This window comes from Artibeus jamaicensis, unplaced genomic scaffold (genome assembly GCF_021234435.1).
Source record: "Artibeus jamaicensis isolate MK-2021 breed Jamaican fruit bat unplaced genomic scaffold, CSHL_Jam_final scaffold_916, whole genome shotgun sequence".
NCBI classification, from domain to species: Eukaryota; Metazoa; Chordata; class Mammalia; order Chiroptera; family Phyllostomidae; genus Artibeus; species Artibeus jamaicensis.
The window spans coordinates 20,445,719-20,464,225 of NW_026522059.1; the positions used below are offsets into that span (position 1 = coordinate 20,445,719).

Sequence of the window (18,507 nt, forward strand, 5' to 3'; positions counted from 1 at the left end):
TGCTGATAGTGTTTTTAAGTAACATTGTGAAAGTATTTGCAACATACTGAAGAAAAATGGTTAATGTTGATACTATAATTTAATGCACTAAATTAATAATAAGTCCATTTGGATTCTGTTGATAAAATCTATTTCTGTACTTGTGGTTCCTTGTTATGTGTTAATGATTACAGTTTTACATAGTGTCTTCAAGAAGCTACATCATTTAGATTTATACAAAAAATGTAGAAACCTATATTTGGTAATTATCTGTTTAGCAATCTTTGATTGTTCAATGCATTTCCTATTTCCCACAATTTGTGGTGCATCAGAACAGTGGGTATGAGAATGGATTAATTGTTGATAGATATTTTAACTACTAACTCCTAGACAGATGATGGATAAATGAATGGGTTGAAAGATAAAGAGATGGATATATGGATCTAAGCCAGTCAGAGTAGGTCAGGTAAGTATAATGAGAATAGAAATACTTATCTGGAAGAATTCCCACATTTTATTCCCATAAAATAAAAGCAATCCCAAATCCTTCAGGGGGGAAATGCAGCTATTAGTGTCACGGTGAGAGATCTGAGAGGTGCAAAGACCAGGATTCCTACCAAATTCTCATTTAACTTGTTTGTTTGGCTGGTGCAAATGCCAGATGAGTCATTAATAATGACAGTAAATTAATTCAGTCTAGTCAAGATAATGCTATCAAGCTCATCTGATGTTTTAGGTATCATATCTTTCCTGAAACAAATAAGTAAATCAACAGTCTGCCACCTGGAATGCAGCTCTTGACCAAGCAAAACGCTCCCCCCACCCCATTTCAATCAGCAAAGATAAAAGTATTTGCCTTTAGTAGCAGAAACAATGGGACATTTATATTGTCTTGCTTAAGGGCTATGTCAACTTTCCTGCTTTGTGTCATAATATCAGCTAGAGGTTCCTTAATCAGCAGAATATCATACTGGTCCATGCATTTATTTGATTCTCTTCGGACACCCATTTTGAGTGTCAAAGTTTCTTGTCTGGCTTCTGACATGTAAATATTATGCTTTTCCCAAAAGTGAGTGACAACTCAGGTAGGTGATGATGAAAACTGAGGAATATATTCAATTACTGGTTTGAACTATTCTATCTCACTTACCAAAAGAGTCTGAGAGAACCACGTCCTTTTCGAGCAGAGACACTGGAGACGGCTTGTTGAACGCCAAACGGTGGAAGCTGACGGAGGCGTCACAGATGGACCCCGGGAACCCAACGCTCCACTCGGCTTCCTGCGTGCAGTGAGAAGGGTCCAGCAGCGGGCTGTACGGAATGACAGTGTGTCCCTTGTGACCTAGGACACAAACACAATCAGCAGGTTTCCTACTTCATGTTTTAAAACTGAAGAGCCAAACTATCTGCCACAAAAAGGTGTTGTGACCATTGCATTACTAATAAAATCTCAAAGGGACCAAGGGACCTCCTACACAGGCTTTTCAGTGGACTCCTTGGTCAGGAAGTTAGTTGTAGATGTGACTGAAGCACGGGACCTGAAGCTCCTGTGAGAGCCAAAGAAGGGGATAGGAAGTGGGATATGTAACTTGGCCAAGAACTCAGACCCCGCAGTCTACCATACAGTCTGTACTCTTAGAAGATGAACTGTCAACTAACGTTAAAAGTCTAAGTTAAAATAAATAAACTAATAAGGTTACACAAAGTTTTATACATTAGAACCATCCAAATGTTCTCCCTCTTAAAGCCACCATTAGAACAGGAGACAGAAGTCAAAAAATACAGTTGAGAATTCAGTCTGTTTGAATCTTCTGTGTGATTCAGTCTGGATAAATCTTCTTCCATCTTTCAAAGTCTTTCAAAGCTAAATTGTTAATATCTGTAGGTTTATTTGCCAATTTTCTCTCTTCTAAAATATTATGCAGAATCTCTCATACACACCTTCACTATCTTGTTTAGACAGGTCTTTATTATTAAAATCTTATAGAGATAGTTCTAGGAGCTATGAATATTTTTAAAATGTGACCTATTTTGAATTTGCAATGGTAACAAATGTTATTAGTTAACATATCTCTTGAATTAGTTCAAATTCATAATTTAGACCAGAAAAGAGAAACATTAACATTAGTTCTGTAAATTATTACTACTTCCCTGTAAAATCTTTCACCAGAATATATCCAGTCTGTCTACATCGCTTATGTAAATAAAACTGGAATTTATACACATATGGGCCATGACCGACTGGACAGTTTGGGCAGGTGCATAAGAAGTTTCTTATCTGTGTAATTAACTGATCAATATTTTCATAAGTTTTGCTCAAAATTTGTTGTTAATGCAAAACCAAGGTGCAAATTCAGGGGAAGAAAGGACCTATTTGGAGGCACATCTGATAGTCTGGAGCTCTTCCAGAAGAGATTGTCTCATCGATGCCTAGTGTTGACCCATACCCTTAAGTCATCAGTACAGTTTGGTACTGAATACAATTTGTGATTCAGGCGAGCCTGCTTTGACAATTCAGGCCTGTGCTAGCACAAGCATATTTACAATGCATTTTATCGGAAATTATAAATTACCTGTAAGCGAACCATCGAGATCGATCAGCACCACTTCATGCTCCCATCGAAAGCCAGCCTTGTTTGGGGTGTGAAAATACTGGATGCCAACAAACTTTGCACTCCAACCTCCGCATCTCTCATTACAAACTCCAGTGATGGATGTCACTCCCAAGGCCACACAGCGGGGACGGTCAAAGTTCATAAAGTGCACGGAAGATACGGTCAAGCCTTCACTGAATGGGAGAACCAGGCCTCTCGTTGTACAAAATGCAGACCCCATTCCCAGTTCATCAAGATGACCGACTATTTTGGCATTTTTAATCATGGCTCCATTGGCTTCACCCCATCCACCAACATAAGCAGCCAGAATCCTCTTGGTCTCAATTCCAGACTCATAGTTATTTACCATCACGAAGTTATGGAACTGAAGGGCACCTCCGTTGACCCATTCGGCTCCTTTTTGACAATTCCAAGTAGTAAGTGAGTTAAATACTGCAGGCACTGGCACTGTAGAAGTACAAGATCCTGTTTCCATGGGGAAATACTCTTCAAATATCCACAGTCCAAACCAACCTTGAGAATGAACAGTGTTGTTAAAGAATTCCCCAAGAGGAATTCTTTTTTGGCAGATGTTTCGGTCATAGGATGGCCCATCAGGGTGGTTGTTCATTCGGTACCAAAAGCCAAAGTGGGTGCCCCCAGCAGCTGCATTGTGCCGAATGGTGTTGTTTGGGTTGGTTACCCAAAATGCCGCTGGGGTCACGTCATCGTTCAGGAGACTAGTGCTTTGCTGTACAAACACTGCCAGGTTATACTGCAGGATATTGCCATGTTCAATACCGTCTTCTATAAAAAATGCTCCTCCCTTGATATCATATATAATATTCCTCTCAACCAGAAGGTGATGTGTGTTGTGAATAGTAACAGCTCTGTTATAGGTCTGGTGAATCGCACAGCCTCTTACATAAGATTTAAACTGTAAATCTCCCAGCAGGTGCCAATGGATTGGGTATCTCCCCAGCCGAAAGGCCTGGCCGGCGTGGAATACCTGCCACACCCAGAAATCATGACTATTTAGTGATCCGCATAAACACAGAGTCTATCTAGCTCATATTTTCTTGTTCAGAAATAATCTCCACCTTTACATTAATTGGTATGAATACATTTATATCTCCCATATTATTCATGTTTGCCATTAGAAAATATTTGTCCTCCAACCCACCTTGTTTTATTCATTATATAGCAACCCATACTTGATACCAATGAATTAATGAACAAACAAAAGCCATCTTTAATTGTTCTGTTTTTTTTTTACCATAGTCTATTATGAAACTTCTATTGTTTAGCAAAATAAGACCTCTTAAAAGGCTTCTTTTATTCTTCATTTTTATTCCTATATAATAAGGAGAAACACTACTTGAATGCTTAGCATGTGCCTGATATGTCTCACTGACATGTCTCACTGTTGACTCAGTAGTTCTGAGCCTGGTTCCATGTGGTTGCCAGGCATTCTGAACAAGAGAGTATAAGAGTGCGGGGAGCCCTCGAAAGTCTGTGTTATCAACTCCACTAGCTGGGAAAAGAAAAGTGTGGAGACTGTATTCCACACTTGGGATAAATTCATCCCAAGGCCTGGAAAGGAGAAGGGGAGGGGGACTACAGGGCCCAAAGGAAAAAAAACCCATAAAGCTACTTTGGTTAATTGCCTGCTTCCTATCACATATGCCAAGTGAACAAATAGAGGCTGAAGCAAGATATGGATTCAGGCTAACTGACCCCCACCCATACCTATGTTTGGGTAGTCACATGTCCCCAGGGGAAGGCTGGCCCCTTTACCTGTCAATTAAAATGTAACTTCTTCACCCCACCCCACTAACTATATAAGTCTTTGGAAAATGGAACTCCATCCTTTGGCTTCTTGGCTTTGTTTGGCACAGAGGTTGGGGGGCCCTAGGCCAGCCGGTTGTCTGGCCAATGTCTTTTGGCTACCCAGCTCTAGCCACCCTCACTTTTGCTTTCCTATTAGAACTTAGCACTAATTAACTCCGCTTGCATGCTAGTAGGCTTGCTGACCTGGAATTCTTTACTGCAGAATAAAGAAGAACCGAGTCTGGGAGTTTCTCCCATGACATAGCCACTTACCATTAACTTCATTTTACAGTCAGAGAAACTGAAGTTTAGAAAGGCTGAGTATCTTGTTCATGGTCATAAAGCTCATTTAAAATCAAGTTGGTCTGTTTCTAGAGTTGATGCTCTTACTAACCACTCTGCGGTACTTTCTTTCAGTAAGGCTACAATCTAACAGTCTAATACAGCGGATGCCAGTGTGTGTGAGTGTATGTATCTGGGTGTATGTGTATAAAGTACAATCCCAGGAGGTTTGGAAGTAAAACACAAGGGCACCTTGTATCCAAGGGCACCATTCTTCATCCAAAAATACAAAATTAACCACGACTAATATTTAATACACAGGTTGACCCTGGCGACCTCCTCAGTCTGTATCTCAGGTGTCACAAGTAACATATCCTGGGAGCAGGGGACTTTCACTAATGCAGATTTGACTCCATCACGCTCCACAGTTTCTTTGCTGCCTGAATGTGCCCGGTTGAATGAATTTGGGGTTTTCCTATCCTTCCCTCTCTCTCTTCCTTTTACTGAATATGTGATTTAAAAAATCTATGCTAAACCTTGATTACATAGATTGAACATAAAATAAGATATAGAGGACTCCAAATTTCTTGGGGATAACTTGAATATTTATCAATGTATTTATATATCTGACCAAATATAATCAATTGAGAATCTGCTATATGCCAAACAATGTTCCAAGCTACAGAGGAATCAGCAGAAAACCAGTAAGATAAAAATCTCTCAACTAATTATGTTTTAGAGGGATAAATCAAAAATAAATAAAAATTAGACTTAATGTTGGGAAAGCAAGAGTAAATAAAGGAAAGCAGGGATTTGGGCAGCTATTGCTGTTGAAGAAAATGTTGAAGAAAGTTCTCTCTGAAGAAAAAACATTGGTGAAGCAAGCTGAATGAATGAGTGTAAAATTGCAGTTATTTGGTGGAGGAGCATTTCAAGCAGGATGAAGAGCAAGTGCAAAGAACCTGAGACAGGAATGTGTTCACATGACCACGGGACACCAGGAAGCCTTGTGGTTTGAATGGCATGAGCCAGGGGTACAGTCACAGGAGATAAAGTCAGAGGCCTGCTGGGGGACGGCCCTGTGGGGCCCCTGGGAAGCACTCAGACTTTGAGTGTTAGGTGTACTAGGAAGACACTGAAGGGTTCTGAACAGGGTATAACAAGGTCTGATGTATGCTTTTAAATCTTTACTTTGTGGCATGGAGATTCTATTGAAGCAAGGGTGGAAGGAGGGAGACTAGTTAGGAGAGAATCATAGTAGCCCAGGCGAGAGGTGACAGTAGCTTGGGTCAGGGATCAGTGGGAGGTGGTAGAAAGAGACAGAGGAGCAGGATGCACTATTTTGTGGGTAGAGTCCATAGAACTTGCTGATGAATTTAATGTGAAGGATGAGAAAAACAAACAAAATTTTGGCATAATTAAATGGGTGAATAATAAGGTGTATTAAAACAGTGTGTCTCCTCTACTCAATTGTAACTAGCATCTGGCATACAGTGCAAACTTAGTGCACATTCATTGTATGAGTAACCTTGAGCAAACCACTGTGATTTAGTAATAATCCCTCTTACCTCTACATATTCTATTCTTCCAGTGACCATGTTAGCACCAGGTACAGGAGCATGAAACATGATGCAGCCTCCAAACTGATCACTTCCTATTTCTTCCCCAAACTTTCCTTGGAGACATGTCTGTGTGGCAAATTCACCTTAAAAAAAAAAAAAAAAAAAAGGAAAACCATGTCAAAATGCTCTAATTATATAAAGATTTATTCCCTCATAATTGTATCTTTTTATCACATAAAATGTTAATCTCATTCTGGAACAAAATTACTTGCATTAATGTCATTTCCTCCTCTAGGTTGTATGAAAGGTAAGTAAGTGCCTTGTCTCTTATTCACCTTTGCATTCCATAAAGACAAGCTACTGTACTTTTCAAAGATGCTAAATAAACATTTGCATGGTTGAATGCACCTTGATAAAGGTGTTTTGTCTTATTATCTCTGAAGCTTTTCTCCAAGATTTGGGGATTAACTTAATTAGTGAGATCTTGTACTTGGATAGCACTAGATATACATTATTTCACTTAATTCTTGTAACTTTAGTAAGTAAACAGAACAGGAAATATTCTTATTTTAAACAGAATGAAAGTGGGTTTAATGGGCCATTTGGGACTTGATGCAGATGTACTGGTGAAGGGAATAAAGTAGAATGAACTAAGCATCAGCATGAGAGTCACTTATAACCGTCAGCAAGCTGTTCAGGAAGTGGGGCTTGTGAGGCCGGTTCACGTCTTGTGCCTCAGTTCTCTGGGTTCAAGTCTTGTGCCTCAGTTCTCGGAGCTGCTTTTGAGTTGCTAACCCTGTTGCTAAACTCAGTTCAAGGCTGAGCCCCAAACACCCAGGAACAACTGCAGTGTGAACACAGTGGACTTGACTTCTTCCTTTGTACCTCTGTCTCACCCCCCTGCATTTGCAAATCAGAACTAACCAATCCACTAATCCAGACATCAATCCTTCATTTGTAGGAAAGAATTACACCCGTTGCGGCTGTTGCCTTCCTATACCTAGCCTTCCTTTGTTCTCTGAGCACAGTTTGGGTTGCTCTCTGAATCTGCATCTCTGGATGCCACTCCTTTTGCTCAAATTCATGATTTTGATTCTTTGCTGTAGCCTGAACTTTTCCTTGGCTGACAATTAGAATTAGAATGTAGGTCATTTGACATTAAATCCAATGAGTTTTGCCTTCTTTTATACTTTGCCTTGAGGAAAAAGCTATGTATATCTAAGCTGTGTCTGTTATTATTCAACTGCTTATATTATTGTGATGCTATTAGTGATTGTGTAAACTAGGCTTAAAAGACTCACAAAATATATGGTGCTGCAGAATGTGGTAAACAGCATTAAGGTTCCTTTACATGAGAACCTTAAACATTATATCCAGTTTTCTTCCACCTCTAGGTATACTGGGCTTTGCACTAACTCATTTTGTTAAAGTTTAGCATAGCATAATCCGTTCTGACTAACAGCACGCAAGTAGAGGAGATACCTGTCCCTTCAGGACCAAAGTTATGAGTTGCTGATGCTCAGCTCTCCAGCCATGTTGTGGCCTGTCTCAGAGATCACAGAAGCCCACGTGGAGATGAAGCTTCCATCAGCCTAGGTCCTGGAATAATTACAATGAGCAGACCCCCTTCCCCCATTGACCCATATTGGACATGTAGTATCAATGAGAAGTAAACCTTTCTCATTTTACATCACTGAGATCAGGGGCATATTTTTACTAGAGCATAACATTGTCCAGAAGATCACAACCGGAGGTTATTGTGCCCCCGGAAAATACGTTTGCCACGTCTGGAAACATTTAGGCCGTCACACTATAGCTGCTAAAATCACCTGTGTCGAATCCATCGGGGCACGCCGGAATTTGGGTGTTCCACTCCACATTATCAGATCCTCTTATGAGGATGTTTCTTGTAAGAATTCCAACTTCTGCCCTTGCCTCAAACAGTGTCCCGTCAGGAAGGGTGACAGTGACCCCTAAGTGTGTGTAGTTCAGCGGGTCAGTCAGCCCTATGTTTATTCCATCAGCAGACACAGACGCGATGGTCCTTTTTTCATTCTCTCTTTGGCTGTGTCTGTAAAAATTTCAACAAAAAAACATTTCAAAATCAATATACATCAATGTAACATTGTTTTATGCTATGTAGAACACTTCGTCTGTGAAACAGAAAACTTTTTTGTCATATAATCATCTGAAGAGAAATTCGAAGATAGTATTTCATTATTTTTAGAGCAACTAAATAAATTTCACAGGTGCCTTTCAATGAAATCTCTTCCAATTGCCACACTTGTTCACAGAGCTTCACTAATTTCTGTAGAACTGTCAAAAGGCCTATTAATTTAGAACGTCGCTCAGGCAGTATGAAAGAGGGTGTCGGCTGGGCTGACTTCCCTCGGATCAAGAGGATACAGAGATTTCTTTCTGAAAAGCATTTTACATGTTATGCGCACCTAAGTGCTCATTTCCTTCCTTTGTAATGATGGCTAACATTTAACAGAAGCTCTTCTTTAAGTACATTATACATAGTAACTCATTTAATTCTTACAGTAATTCCAAGATGGCTACTCACAGCATTCCAATTCTTACTGAACCCCAGAGAAGTGAAGTAACAAACCTAGCATGTGCGTGGCATTTTCTGGAGTTAAACCCAAGAGACTGATGTTGAAGCAGTATTCTTAACCACTTGCTTCACAAACTCTCCAGCAGGATTTGCCGATGAAATGGTGAACAATGAGTTAGATACGGTGGGAAACTATTTAACTCTTGTTTTTTTTTAAACTAAATATTTCTACATTAAATACTAAACTTACTCTTAATTTTCATACAGAAAAGCTAAAAATGAAGACTTTCCCTTCTATTAATAAGCCCTGTGAATTTGCTACTCTGTTATTTTGCCATGATGTAACTGAAGTTTCTTCCAAGGGCAGAAAAAAAGATTGTCACTTACAAAGCTAAATATATATTTAACGCTTCCTAACATCTGCAAGTCTATTTTTAACTCAGAAAATGGCAAATTCAAAATGCCATCTTAAATTTTAATTCTAAATTGAGTCACGGCCTTAATGTCATTTAGTTGTTTCTTGTCATAAGTTACTGTTTGCTCCCTGATAGCCTATTTTGCTATTACCCATAATTTAAATAATAGAGCAAAATTAAATCAGGGAGCTTGGCTCCCTCTCCCCATCACTATTCTGGTGTAATACAGTTAGATATATTAGTTTTCTTCCTTTCATTTCTTATTTGCTAAAATATACAATTAAACAGAAATTGAGGGTCAGAAGCAGTTTCGATTATAAAAATGCCAGACATCTAAATGGCCGTGTAAATCATCGCGCATCCTAAACTGATTACTTCCCTTTTATTCCATCACTCCTCACAAGTTTGGTCCCTGGGAACCTTTGCTATAAGATAAGGAAGGGTTCATTTGCCGCTTTCAACCCCACTCTTCCTGCCTCCAAACAGAAGCGTTGGCATGTTTGCATGCATCAGGGTCCTTAGCCAAAGCTCCAAGTCAGAAACTTTCAAACGACTTTTAAGAGCAGAATGCTTTTTTCAAACAAAATCTTACATGGAAACCTAACCATAAAAAAACAACCAAAATATTTCATTAGTAGAGCAGGTCCTTGAAAAACGTGATTTCAGTCAATGTCGTTTTGTAAAAAGTTGATAAGATTTCAAAGAAAATCTTTTTAACTCTTGTCTATATCAATTTGCCTATGGTAACATTCAGTTGCATTATACATTGTTTTGCTTAAAGCCACACAACCTATTAACGACATTGAGGACTTACTCTATATATTTATTGTATAGGTTCAAATTAATAATTTTTCTTATTGTAAATTCAATCAATGAAAATGACACTGGTAATTAACACAGTGTTAACATTTGGCGAATACACATCTGGCTATTTGTGTCTCTTTGTTAGAAGTTTCACATGTAAATGAAATAGTTGTGGACCTTCTGAATCATCCCTCTTCTACATTAAAAAAAAAGTCTCTGTTTTCATCTCTGAATTATCAGGCCCAGCAGACACCATACCTGTGTCCTGTGCTTGCAATCACAATCTGATCTCCTGGTTTCCACGTTACTGCTTCTTGTAAAACCAAAATCCTTTCGCCTGCCCGCGCAGTATGAGCCAATCGGGTCCAGACCACAGGCACAGGCAGACCTGAAGCCAACACACAGTATCGCTAAAGCTGTGGGTTCTTGGTTATTGAGAGCTTTATGCATTTTAACCTTCCCCTGGATTGAACCGATTTGAGGAAGGTTCATTTTACCTTGGCATTTCCTACCTTTCTCACAAAAGAAATATGTAGAGTGCTGGTTTTATAGAAGTAACAATCAGGGTTGCAATAATAAGTGTGGGTCTATAATTAAAAAAATATCCTTCAGCCCTGGCTGGTGCAGCTCAGTGGATTGAGTGCGGGCCTGCAAACCAAAGGATTGCGGTTCGATTCCCAGTCAGGGCACATGCCTAGGTTGCAGGACAGGTCCCAGCAGGGGACGCATAAGAGGCAACCACACATTGGTATTTATCTCCCTCTCTCCTTCCCTTTCCTTCTAAAGATAAATAAATTAAATTAAAAAAATATCCTTCAGCAAAAATGTATTCCATTTATGACCCTCTTCTTTATATGAACTCAACACAATCATGGTATGAATCTATTGATAAAATGGGCAGAATCCTGTTATCTTTGTCATTGTTGACAGGAATTCCTTAAATTGATACTCTTGAGACAAATAAAATGTGTAAATTCCTGAAAATTCCATTAGTGTATATATTTAACATGTCATAGGACATTTATGATCAGAGTGGGTTATCACGTTTATATACCTACATTTATAAAAGAGACTATTGCAATAGAGAAGACTTCAATATAAAAAGGAACACGGCATACTTCCTTTAAATAAGTTAACTTAATACGTCAAACATGATCAAAATTGTTATTTGCTCATAGTTTTCCAGAATATAGGTATACAAAAGTATAACTGTAAGTTTATAGTTATGTTTCCAGAATAGCCCATAAGCCATCGGTACAAACCATGATGAGTGCTGAATTCAGCAGAAGGTGTTAGGGGCACACATAGAAAGGATGTAGAAAAGGCCCAGAAGTGCTTCCCCAAGAGTGACCTTGGCTGTCAGCCTCAATCCTGTGCAGGGCTGGCCTGCCCCAGATGAGGGAGGGAAGTGATAAAAAGAAGTAAAAGAGAAATATATAAAGGCAGGAGAAGCTCAGCAAGTGTTCATTTAGAGAAAGTTGTCAGGATGATTATCTCAGGTTCCTGGCCAGCCCGTCCCCTCAGTCAATGAGCCCTGAGGCCCCTACCGTGCAGGTCCAGGATGCCCTCGCGCACGGCCAGCGTTTTGGCACCGTACACCGGCAGCTCAGGGGACCGCAGGTGCCCATGTAAGGTAATGACTGCCCGGTGTTGAAATGGAGATGCTTCCGTCCCAATCTGCAAGGGCATCATTCAGAAAGTTAAAACTCAATACCCACAACTCTAATCACTCAAAAGCAATGTTTTCCTTTACTCTCTTTTCTTTCAAGAATTGATTGTTCAATTGTCAGTATCTTTATTCCAGAAGATAAACCTTAAATTTTCTAGGCAGGCAAGTATACTACCCCAGACCTTTGGAAAGTAAACTGATTGGCTTCAGCCACATCTCAGAGCAATTTTTTTCCTATTCTATATTAAATTCTGCTCTACTGTAATATGCAATTATCTTCTCATCGAAAGAGCAAGAATACTCTGGAAAAGTTTTCCCCAGAAAAAGAATTTTATATTAATGACGGAGGCTTATACAAAAATCAACTTGTGACAGTTCAGTATAATTAGCTACTTGACACATAGTATTTTAAAAAAGAAATAGAGAGAGGTTACCAAGGAACAGACCTTGGGTTCTGTAGCATTACCTGAAGAACGCCTCCATCTGTAATTAGAATGTTTTCTGCCTGGAGTTCAATGTCAGCTTCATCAAATATTAGAGTTCCACCTAGGAGTCATACAATTTTGAAATATAGCACAAAGAAAATTAACATCAAAAGCTGCTTATTTGGTTATATGTTAAATTTTAATTTTTTATTTATATCTGCTATCACTATGCATGTCACTGCTCTTCAGATCTTTGGCAACATGAAATATAAAAAACATCAGACAAGACCCAGGAAGGGGTAGAAAATAAAATCTCAGGGTAAATTTTCTCTTGACCAGTGGTTATTTTAAATGTTGTTAAATAGTCAGTCAGCCACGTGAATTCTAGTTCCACAGACTCAGGGACACAAAATATAAATTAAGAATCAAAACAATGAAAATGAAAGAAAGAGCTTTTTATAGAAACTATTATAATGCCATTAACTCTGCATTTTTACCCTCTAATTTGCACTAGCAACAGCTATAGCCTGATTAGCGTTGTTAAAGATAGTACTGCAATATTTTTTAAAAGAATGATGTAAATTTGTGGACAGGAAAACCTGTGCAAGGGTCCAACAGTTAATAACTTCAGGTAACTGAAGCATGATTATTACCCCAGAAGTTAAAACAAAAACAAAATACAAAGTTCTTTGAGTGGCTAAAACCCATGTTAAAATATATACACTGAGGCCCAGAGTATTTTACTCTCACCAAAGATTGTTTCTTTTACATGCAGTTGTAACCACAATTGTGTTTATTTTGTTTTCTATAGTTAAAACAGAATGTGAAGAAGCAGAAAGAACCTACCTAATAATGAAGGTGGTTCAAGGCATAGGTGAGAGTCGCAACCGGGCAACCAAGGAGAGTCAGGGCGCTCATTTAGTACAAATGTCTATGCTTTTACAACACCTGGGATCCACTACACTGGTGTTTTTCTAGATGGGAACTAGCTCCTACCTGTCATGATCCACAGGAGGGTGTGGACATGCATGCATGCTTCACACTCAGCTAGTGAAGCAAATGTCTCATGAAGTAACATTTAGCTTGCAAAGATTCTTACTCACGTGAATGCAGCATACTCTGGTATTTTCTACTGTCTTTCATTAAAACATTCTGGTTGCAATACACTAAATAACTTCATGCCACAAGTGGCCTATAGTGCATGGCTTTTAAAGAACTCAGCACTACACTCCATACTCAAAACGTGATACAGCTACAGATGCTTCTAATAATGAGTTTTGATTAAATTAACTTTACAGAAGTACTCCACAGGCAGAGTCTAATAAACAGAGTTTTGGAAATTTACCCTGAATAAGCAACATTTTCAGAATAGGGGTATTTTGATCCAGCAAAAGGGTCTGTCCCTTCGTGATGACAACCAGTGACCCTTCCTCAGGAGGAGGCTTCCCGCCCCAGGAGAAGGTGGAGGACCAGGCGTCTACGTACAGGAAGGTGGCATTATCCTGCAACAGAACGTGAGAGGCCTAAATGGAGAGGATTTTGTCAGAATTCTTCACTCAATTTCTGAAAAAAAGAAGAAATCTAAAACAATACACATTTTCGTTAGTAATAAGTATAACCTACTTTAAATGTTTTATAGCTGCCAGTAGGTTTATTTCACTGTAATAAATAAATGAAAAATCCATTACTAATTATTACACTACTAAATTAAATAATTAAATATCTCAAATATTAAAAATTTTGTAATAAGAAAATAATATAACTTGCCTTAAACGTATTATAACCATTGCTCCATTAGTTTTTGGAGACATTAACAAAGTAAAAGTTCATTACCAATCATTTCGCCTCCCATAGACCAGCTTTCCCCAGTTGCTACACCCAGTAGCATCCTTACCCGCAGGGCCATGCCGATGCTCCCGATGGTGACATGCACTGGAGCCCACCCTGAAGGACTGTGGGTGTTTGTCATGCAGATGACACACGTCTCGTTGGAATACTCAACATCACATTTGGCTTCAGCGATGGTGACAAGAACATCCTGCATATTTTCACTGTAAAGAAAAAGGGCAGAAACACAATAATGATGATTTTTCTCAAATTTCTGAGTCACATATGCATGATGGCGAAGTGAATCATCTTACCCTATGGTTCGTCAAAGTGCAGAGTGACATATTTTTCTGTAGTAAAACTTCCAAATATTTTGTTCAGAAAAAAAAAGAGGCCTGGAAATGTAACTACACAAACGAGAAGGTGTTCTAGTGTCACAGAAAAACGTCCAGGGTTCAGTTTACTGAGAGATTCTATGCTGGTCTCCAGACAGACACCTTTGTCAGAGACGTACAGGGGTCATTTTGTCCATGTGACATTTTCACACCCTCGCAGACTCAAGAATTTAATCTCCATGTACAAATGGGAGCCCCAGGTAGTTCTAAGTATTTCAGGAGTTAAAATGGCCTTCTATGACTTGAATGATCTGGCATTTTGACATCAGCCTTATTCACTTAAATGATGAAACAGTGCATACACTTGAGCTAAATAATGAATATTTCTAGGAAAAAGGAACCTTGCCCATTACAAGAAAATGGTCCCGAGGCATAAAGAGATTTTTCAATGACCCGATAAAGCAGATCATGGCTGGAGATGAGATACTGGGGAGAGTATAACAAGAAGGTGATTTATACTCATGATGTTAATAGGATTTGAGGCAAGTTATTTAGTCTTGGTAATCTTTGTCTCTTAACTGTAAAGTGGGATAAAATATCTAACAAGGCAGGGAGTTTCAATAGGTAGGAGGTACCTGGCACAGATTAAATACTCAGTAAAAGTTAGCTATTAGTACTATTATGTGCCTCATGCCTGACTTTGGAGCAGATGGGTATATGCCACATGGCTACCTTTAAGCACTGTCCTGGCATGAGAAAGCAGGCATAATGGCTGAATGGGGAAATAGGCACTGATTAGGAGCATGGGAGGACAGTACCTGAAGCCAGATCCCAGGACGGTAAGTCTGGTGCCCCCTGCGGTGCTGCCTCTCTTGGGAGATATTCTGGTGATGAGCGGAGTCAGGGACATGGTGTAGTTGAAAGGAGTTGTGAACTGTGACAAATCCTTCCCGTTGGCCACACTCACTTCACAGGCTTGCTCTGGTCCAGGACCTACGAGAAGAGGGTGGCACGTAGTGCTTCCTTCATCACAGTCTATTCATTTCCAAAACCCCAAACATTTTCTTTTCATCATTTTTTAAGTTTAAATTTTATTTTTCAACTACAGTTGACACCAATGCAGGCACAGGGAAGTTGAATAACGTGCCAAAAGACACACCTTGGGTTTGCCTCTTAGCAATCCATGCACTACCAGAGTTCACCCTCATAACCATTACACATCCTGTCTCCAAGAGAAATTGAACACTCCAGTTGGAACTAAAAATGCCTTCTATGTTTGGCAAGCTTCATAAACTAAGAACCACTACTTTGTATCATAAAGTGAAAGACTACAATTTATTATAAACAATTCAATGAGCCCAAATATAAATTGTGCAACATGCATAAATGTCAAAAAAAAATCTGAAGCAATTGCTTAAAATTAGGACAGTTATAAAGGTGATTCTATGGCCCCAAAGAACACAAAAGCCTGAAAAAAAGAAATGCAGATTCTGATCTTTATAAAAGTAGCCATTTCTCAGAAACTGCCATTCTTTTTTCTGACAACTTACCCTTATTAGGTGGAGTTTTACATAACAATGTGGTGTGATCAGATTTAAGCCTATCGACAGCACATTCTGAACCACACAGGAGTATTGTGGAATTTTGTGGGTTAAACCCGGTGCCCGTAACTGTCATGATCTGACCTCCACCGAAGCTTCCTAGTGAAGACAGAGAAGGGAAAATGAAGCCAATGTAGTTTATTTTAAAATCTGAAACAGAAGTGACATTAATGAAAAGATTCTTGCTAGTAAAACTATACTCATATGATATTATAGTATGTTAACAGAATCTCTTTCTGTTGCAGTGTTTTAAATCTTTACTGAGTAAATGTCACATCTGGTCACTTATTTAAACTACTAGGAAATAAAAATGTTTAAAAAGAGATTAACACAAAGAATTTCTGAGTAGTAAAAGTAAGACTGTAAAATTACTACTTTAATTAAAAATACATTGTTTATATTTTTTCAAGTTTTTAAACAACTAAAATAATTTCCAAATAAAAAATATTTATGTAGGCAATTATAGGCCAGTGATGTCTAAACATGATTTTAAAATAAATTTCCACATAACCTGGCCATTTTAAGTAGGGTTAACTTTTAATTAAATTATATAGCACTAAGAGAAATATAGGCCTTAAATTGCTATTTTGAAATGATTCATTAATGCCCTTGCATGCTTTGATGCATAAACAAAAATATTTGACTGTGTTAAGAATATTTGATGCATAAACAAAAGTTTTTTACTGTGCTTAAAAATACAAATTTCAGCAGTGTTTGAAGAAATTTTTTTCATAAATAAGATGAATATTTACTGAAACAATATAAAATATCCGTAGGTCGCTGCACACTCATGAGTACCTTGGCTTGGGTGAATACTTTGAATGGTGAGTGGGTACTCAAATACAACTGTGGACACAGCAGAGCCTTTCGTCCCATGATGCATTGTAACAGGAAACGTGCCACCAGCATGACCTCCAACGATGCATTGCAATACACTGTCATTGACCATGGTCACATTACACTGAATGTTATTTATCATCACTGAAATTTCTAAGATATCAGTACCCAAATTAGATCCAGTGATTTGAATTTTGGTACCTGGTGGACCTTTAAAAAAAAGCAAACAGTATAAATATATCTAAATTCTAATATTTACACATGCATTTAAGATACACCCATTTACTTCCATAAACAAAATAATAACCAGTACTTAAAGCTAATATAAATATTAACAAAACATGTTGTATCATAGACATTATAGTCCATCGGATATTAACTGTAAGGTATTGACAATACTTTCCAGCCCCTTCTGTCCATTCTACTGAGTTATAAGTTACTAACTCAGGCTGGTGGAGAAGAAAGGACAATAGGAGGTAGATCTGGAGTTAAGGAGTATGAATGTCTGAGCAAGGGGTGCAGGTATATTTCAGGAATGGACTTACTGTTTCTTAGGAATAAACTTACTGTTTTTAAATGTTTGGTACTTTCCTGCTATTCAAAACTCTTTGAGGATGAATTATTTTATTAATTCGAATACTTTCCATAGATATACTTTGAAAAACAAATTATGATAGATACATATCTAGGTGTAAGATAGTAAATACAGAAACAATTAAAAGACTTGTAGATGAATATTGATGTCACAGAACAAAGTACTTCAATCTCTCTCTTCCCTCCCTTCTCCCTTTTGACGAAATGCATTCAGGGCATGAAACACATGGAATTTTTCACAGGTCATTCTAATGACCTACATACCTAAGTATTAAGAGAATAGATATTAAGCAACATAACTTGTTACAAATGAAGAATTACCAAGTATTACTTTGATTTTAATTCAAATAGTAATAGTAGAAATACACAAATAATTGATCATAGTAAAGATCACTGAAATATACATTGTCATTTTAAAGACCACTGATATTAATAAGATATTTCATGTTAGGAGTAATGTTAAAATACAAGCTAAAAGTTGTTTAGGGGGTCTTACATTTTTAATTTTACCTGACATTTTCACCTCTCAAACGGAAGTGTTGTTCTAAGTATGATCTATTGTCTTATTTCTTCAGTAAATACAACATCTCAATTCTCACTCCCTACAAGTCTTACATCATCAGATATATCGTTTTGAGAGAGATATTCAAAAAGAGAAAAGAAACATAAACGATTCATGTAAATAAGGAACATATGCCAGTATCTAGCTCATCATTTGCAATGACTATAAATATATGGGGGTAAAGTATCTCATTACTATTGTTAATGTTTGCTTTTTAAAAAATGAGAAAATTTGATGCCTCCAAGAATATTTCAATAGAAAATTTCTTGAAGGCAGAGAAAACATCTTACCCAAACTTGACACATTTGCTGGTAAGGTAAACTAAAAATGACTCTTTGTACAGGCTAGCATTTAATGAGTTCCTTATTAAAGGTACCATTCTAAGTTACATCCAATCAATGACATTTAGTTTCACCAGTGGAAAGTAGAAGAACCACAATTTGAACCCAGGCATCAAGACCGTGTTCTCACCCATTACTCTACAGCTGTCTCTCCAGAATTTATTATACAGATAATAATAAGCACTCCAAACAGCTGAAAGATGATTAGACATGGCAAAATATAATGACAGAGTATTGAGAAGACATCTCAACCTACCTTAGTTTAGAAAAAAAATGAGCCATACTAAATAAT

At 38.0% G+C, this 18,507-nt stretch overlaps 1 protein-coding gene across 1 annotated transcript in view; it reads right to left on the bottom strand.

Moving 5' to 3' along the window:
* PKHD1L1 (PKHD1 like 1) overlaps nucleotides 1–18,507 on the bottom strand; it is a 137,935-nt gene that overhangs the window by 52,488 nt on the left and 66,940 nt on the right. Inside the window, 12 exon segments of the mRNA XM_053661152.1 lie at nucleotides 1,130–1,321; nucleotides 2,553–3,582; nucleotides 6,254–6,390; nucleotides 8,077–8,318; nucleotides 10,283–10,412; nucleotides 11,572–11,701; nucleotides 12,160–12,239; nucleotides 13,464–13,620; nucleotides 14,013–14,169; nucleotides 15,099–15,273; nucleotides 15,831–15,980; nucleotides 16,680–16,928. Of these exon segments, the coding sequence (XP_053517127.1) occupies nucleotides 1,130–1,321; nucleotides 2,553–3,582; nucleotides 6,254–6,390; nucleotides 8,077–8,318; nucleotides 10,283–10,412; nucleotides 11,572–11,701; nucleotides 12,160–12,239; nucleotides 13,464–13,620; nucleotides 14,013–14,169; nucleotides 15,099–15,273; nucleotides 15,831–15,980; nucleotides 16,680–16,928 (2,829 nt within the window).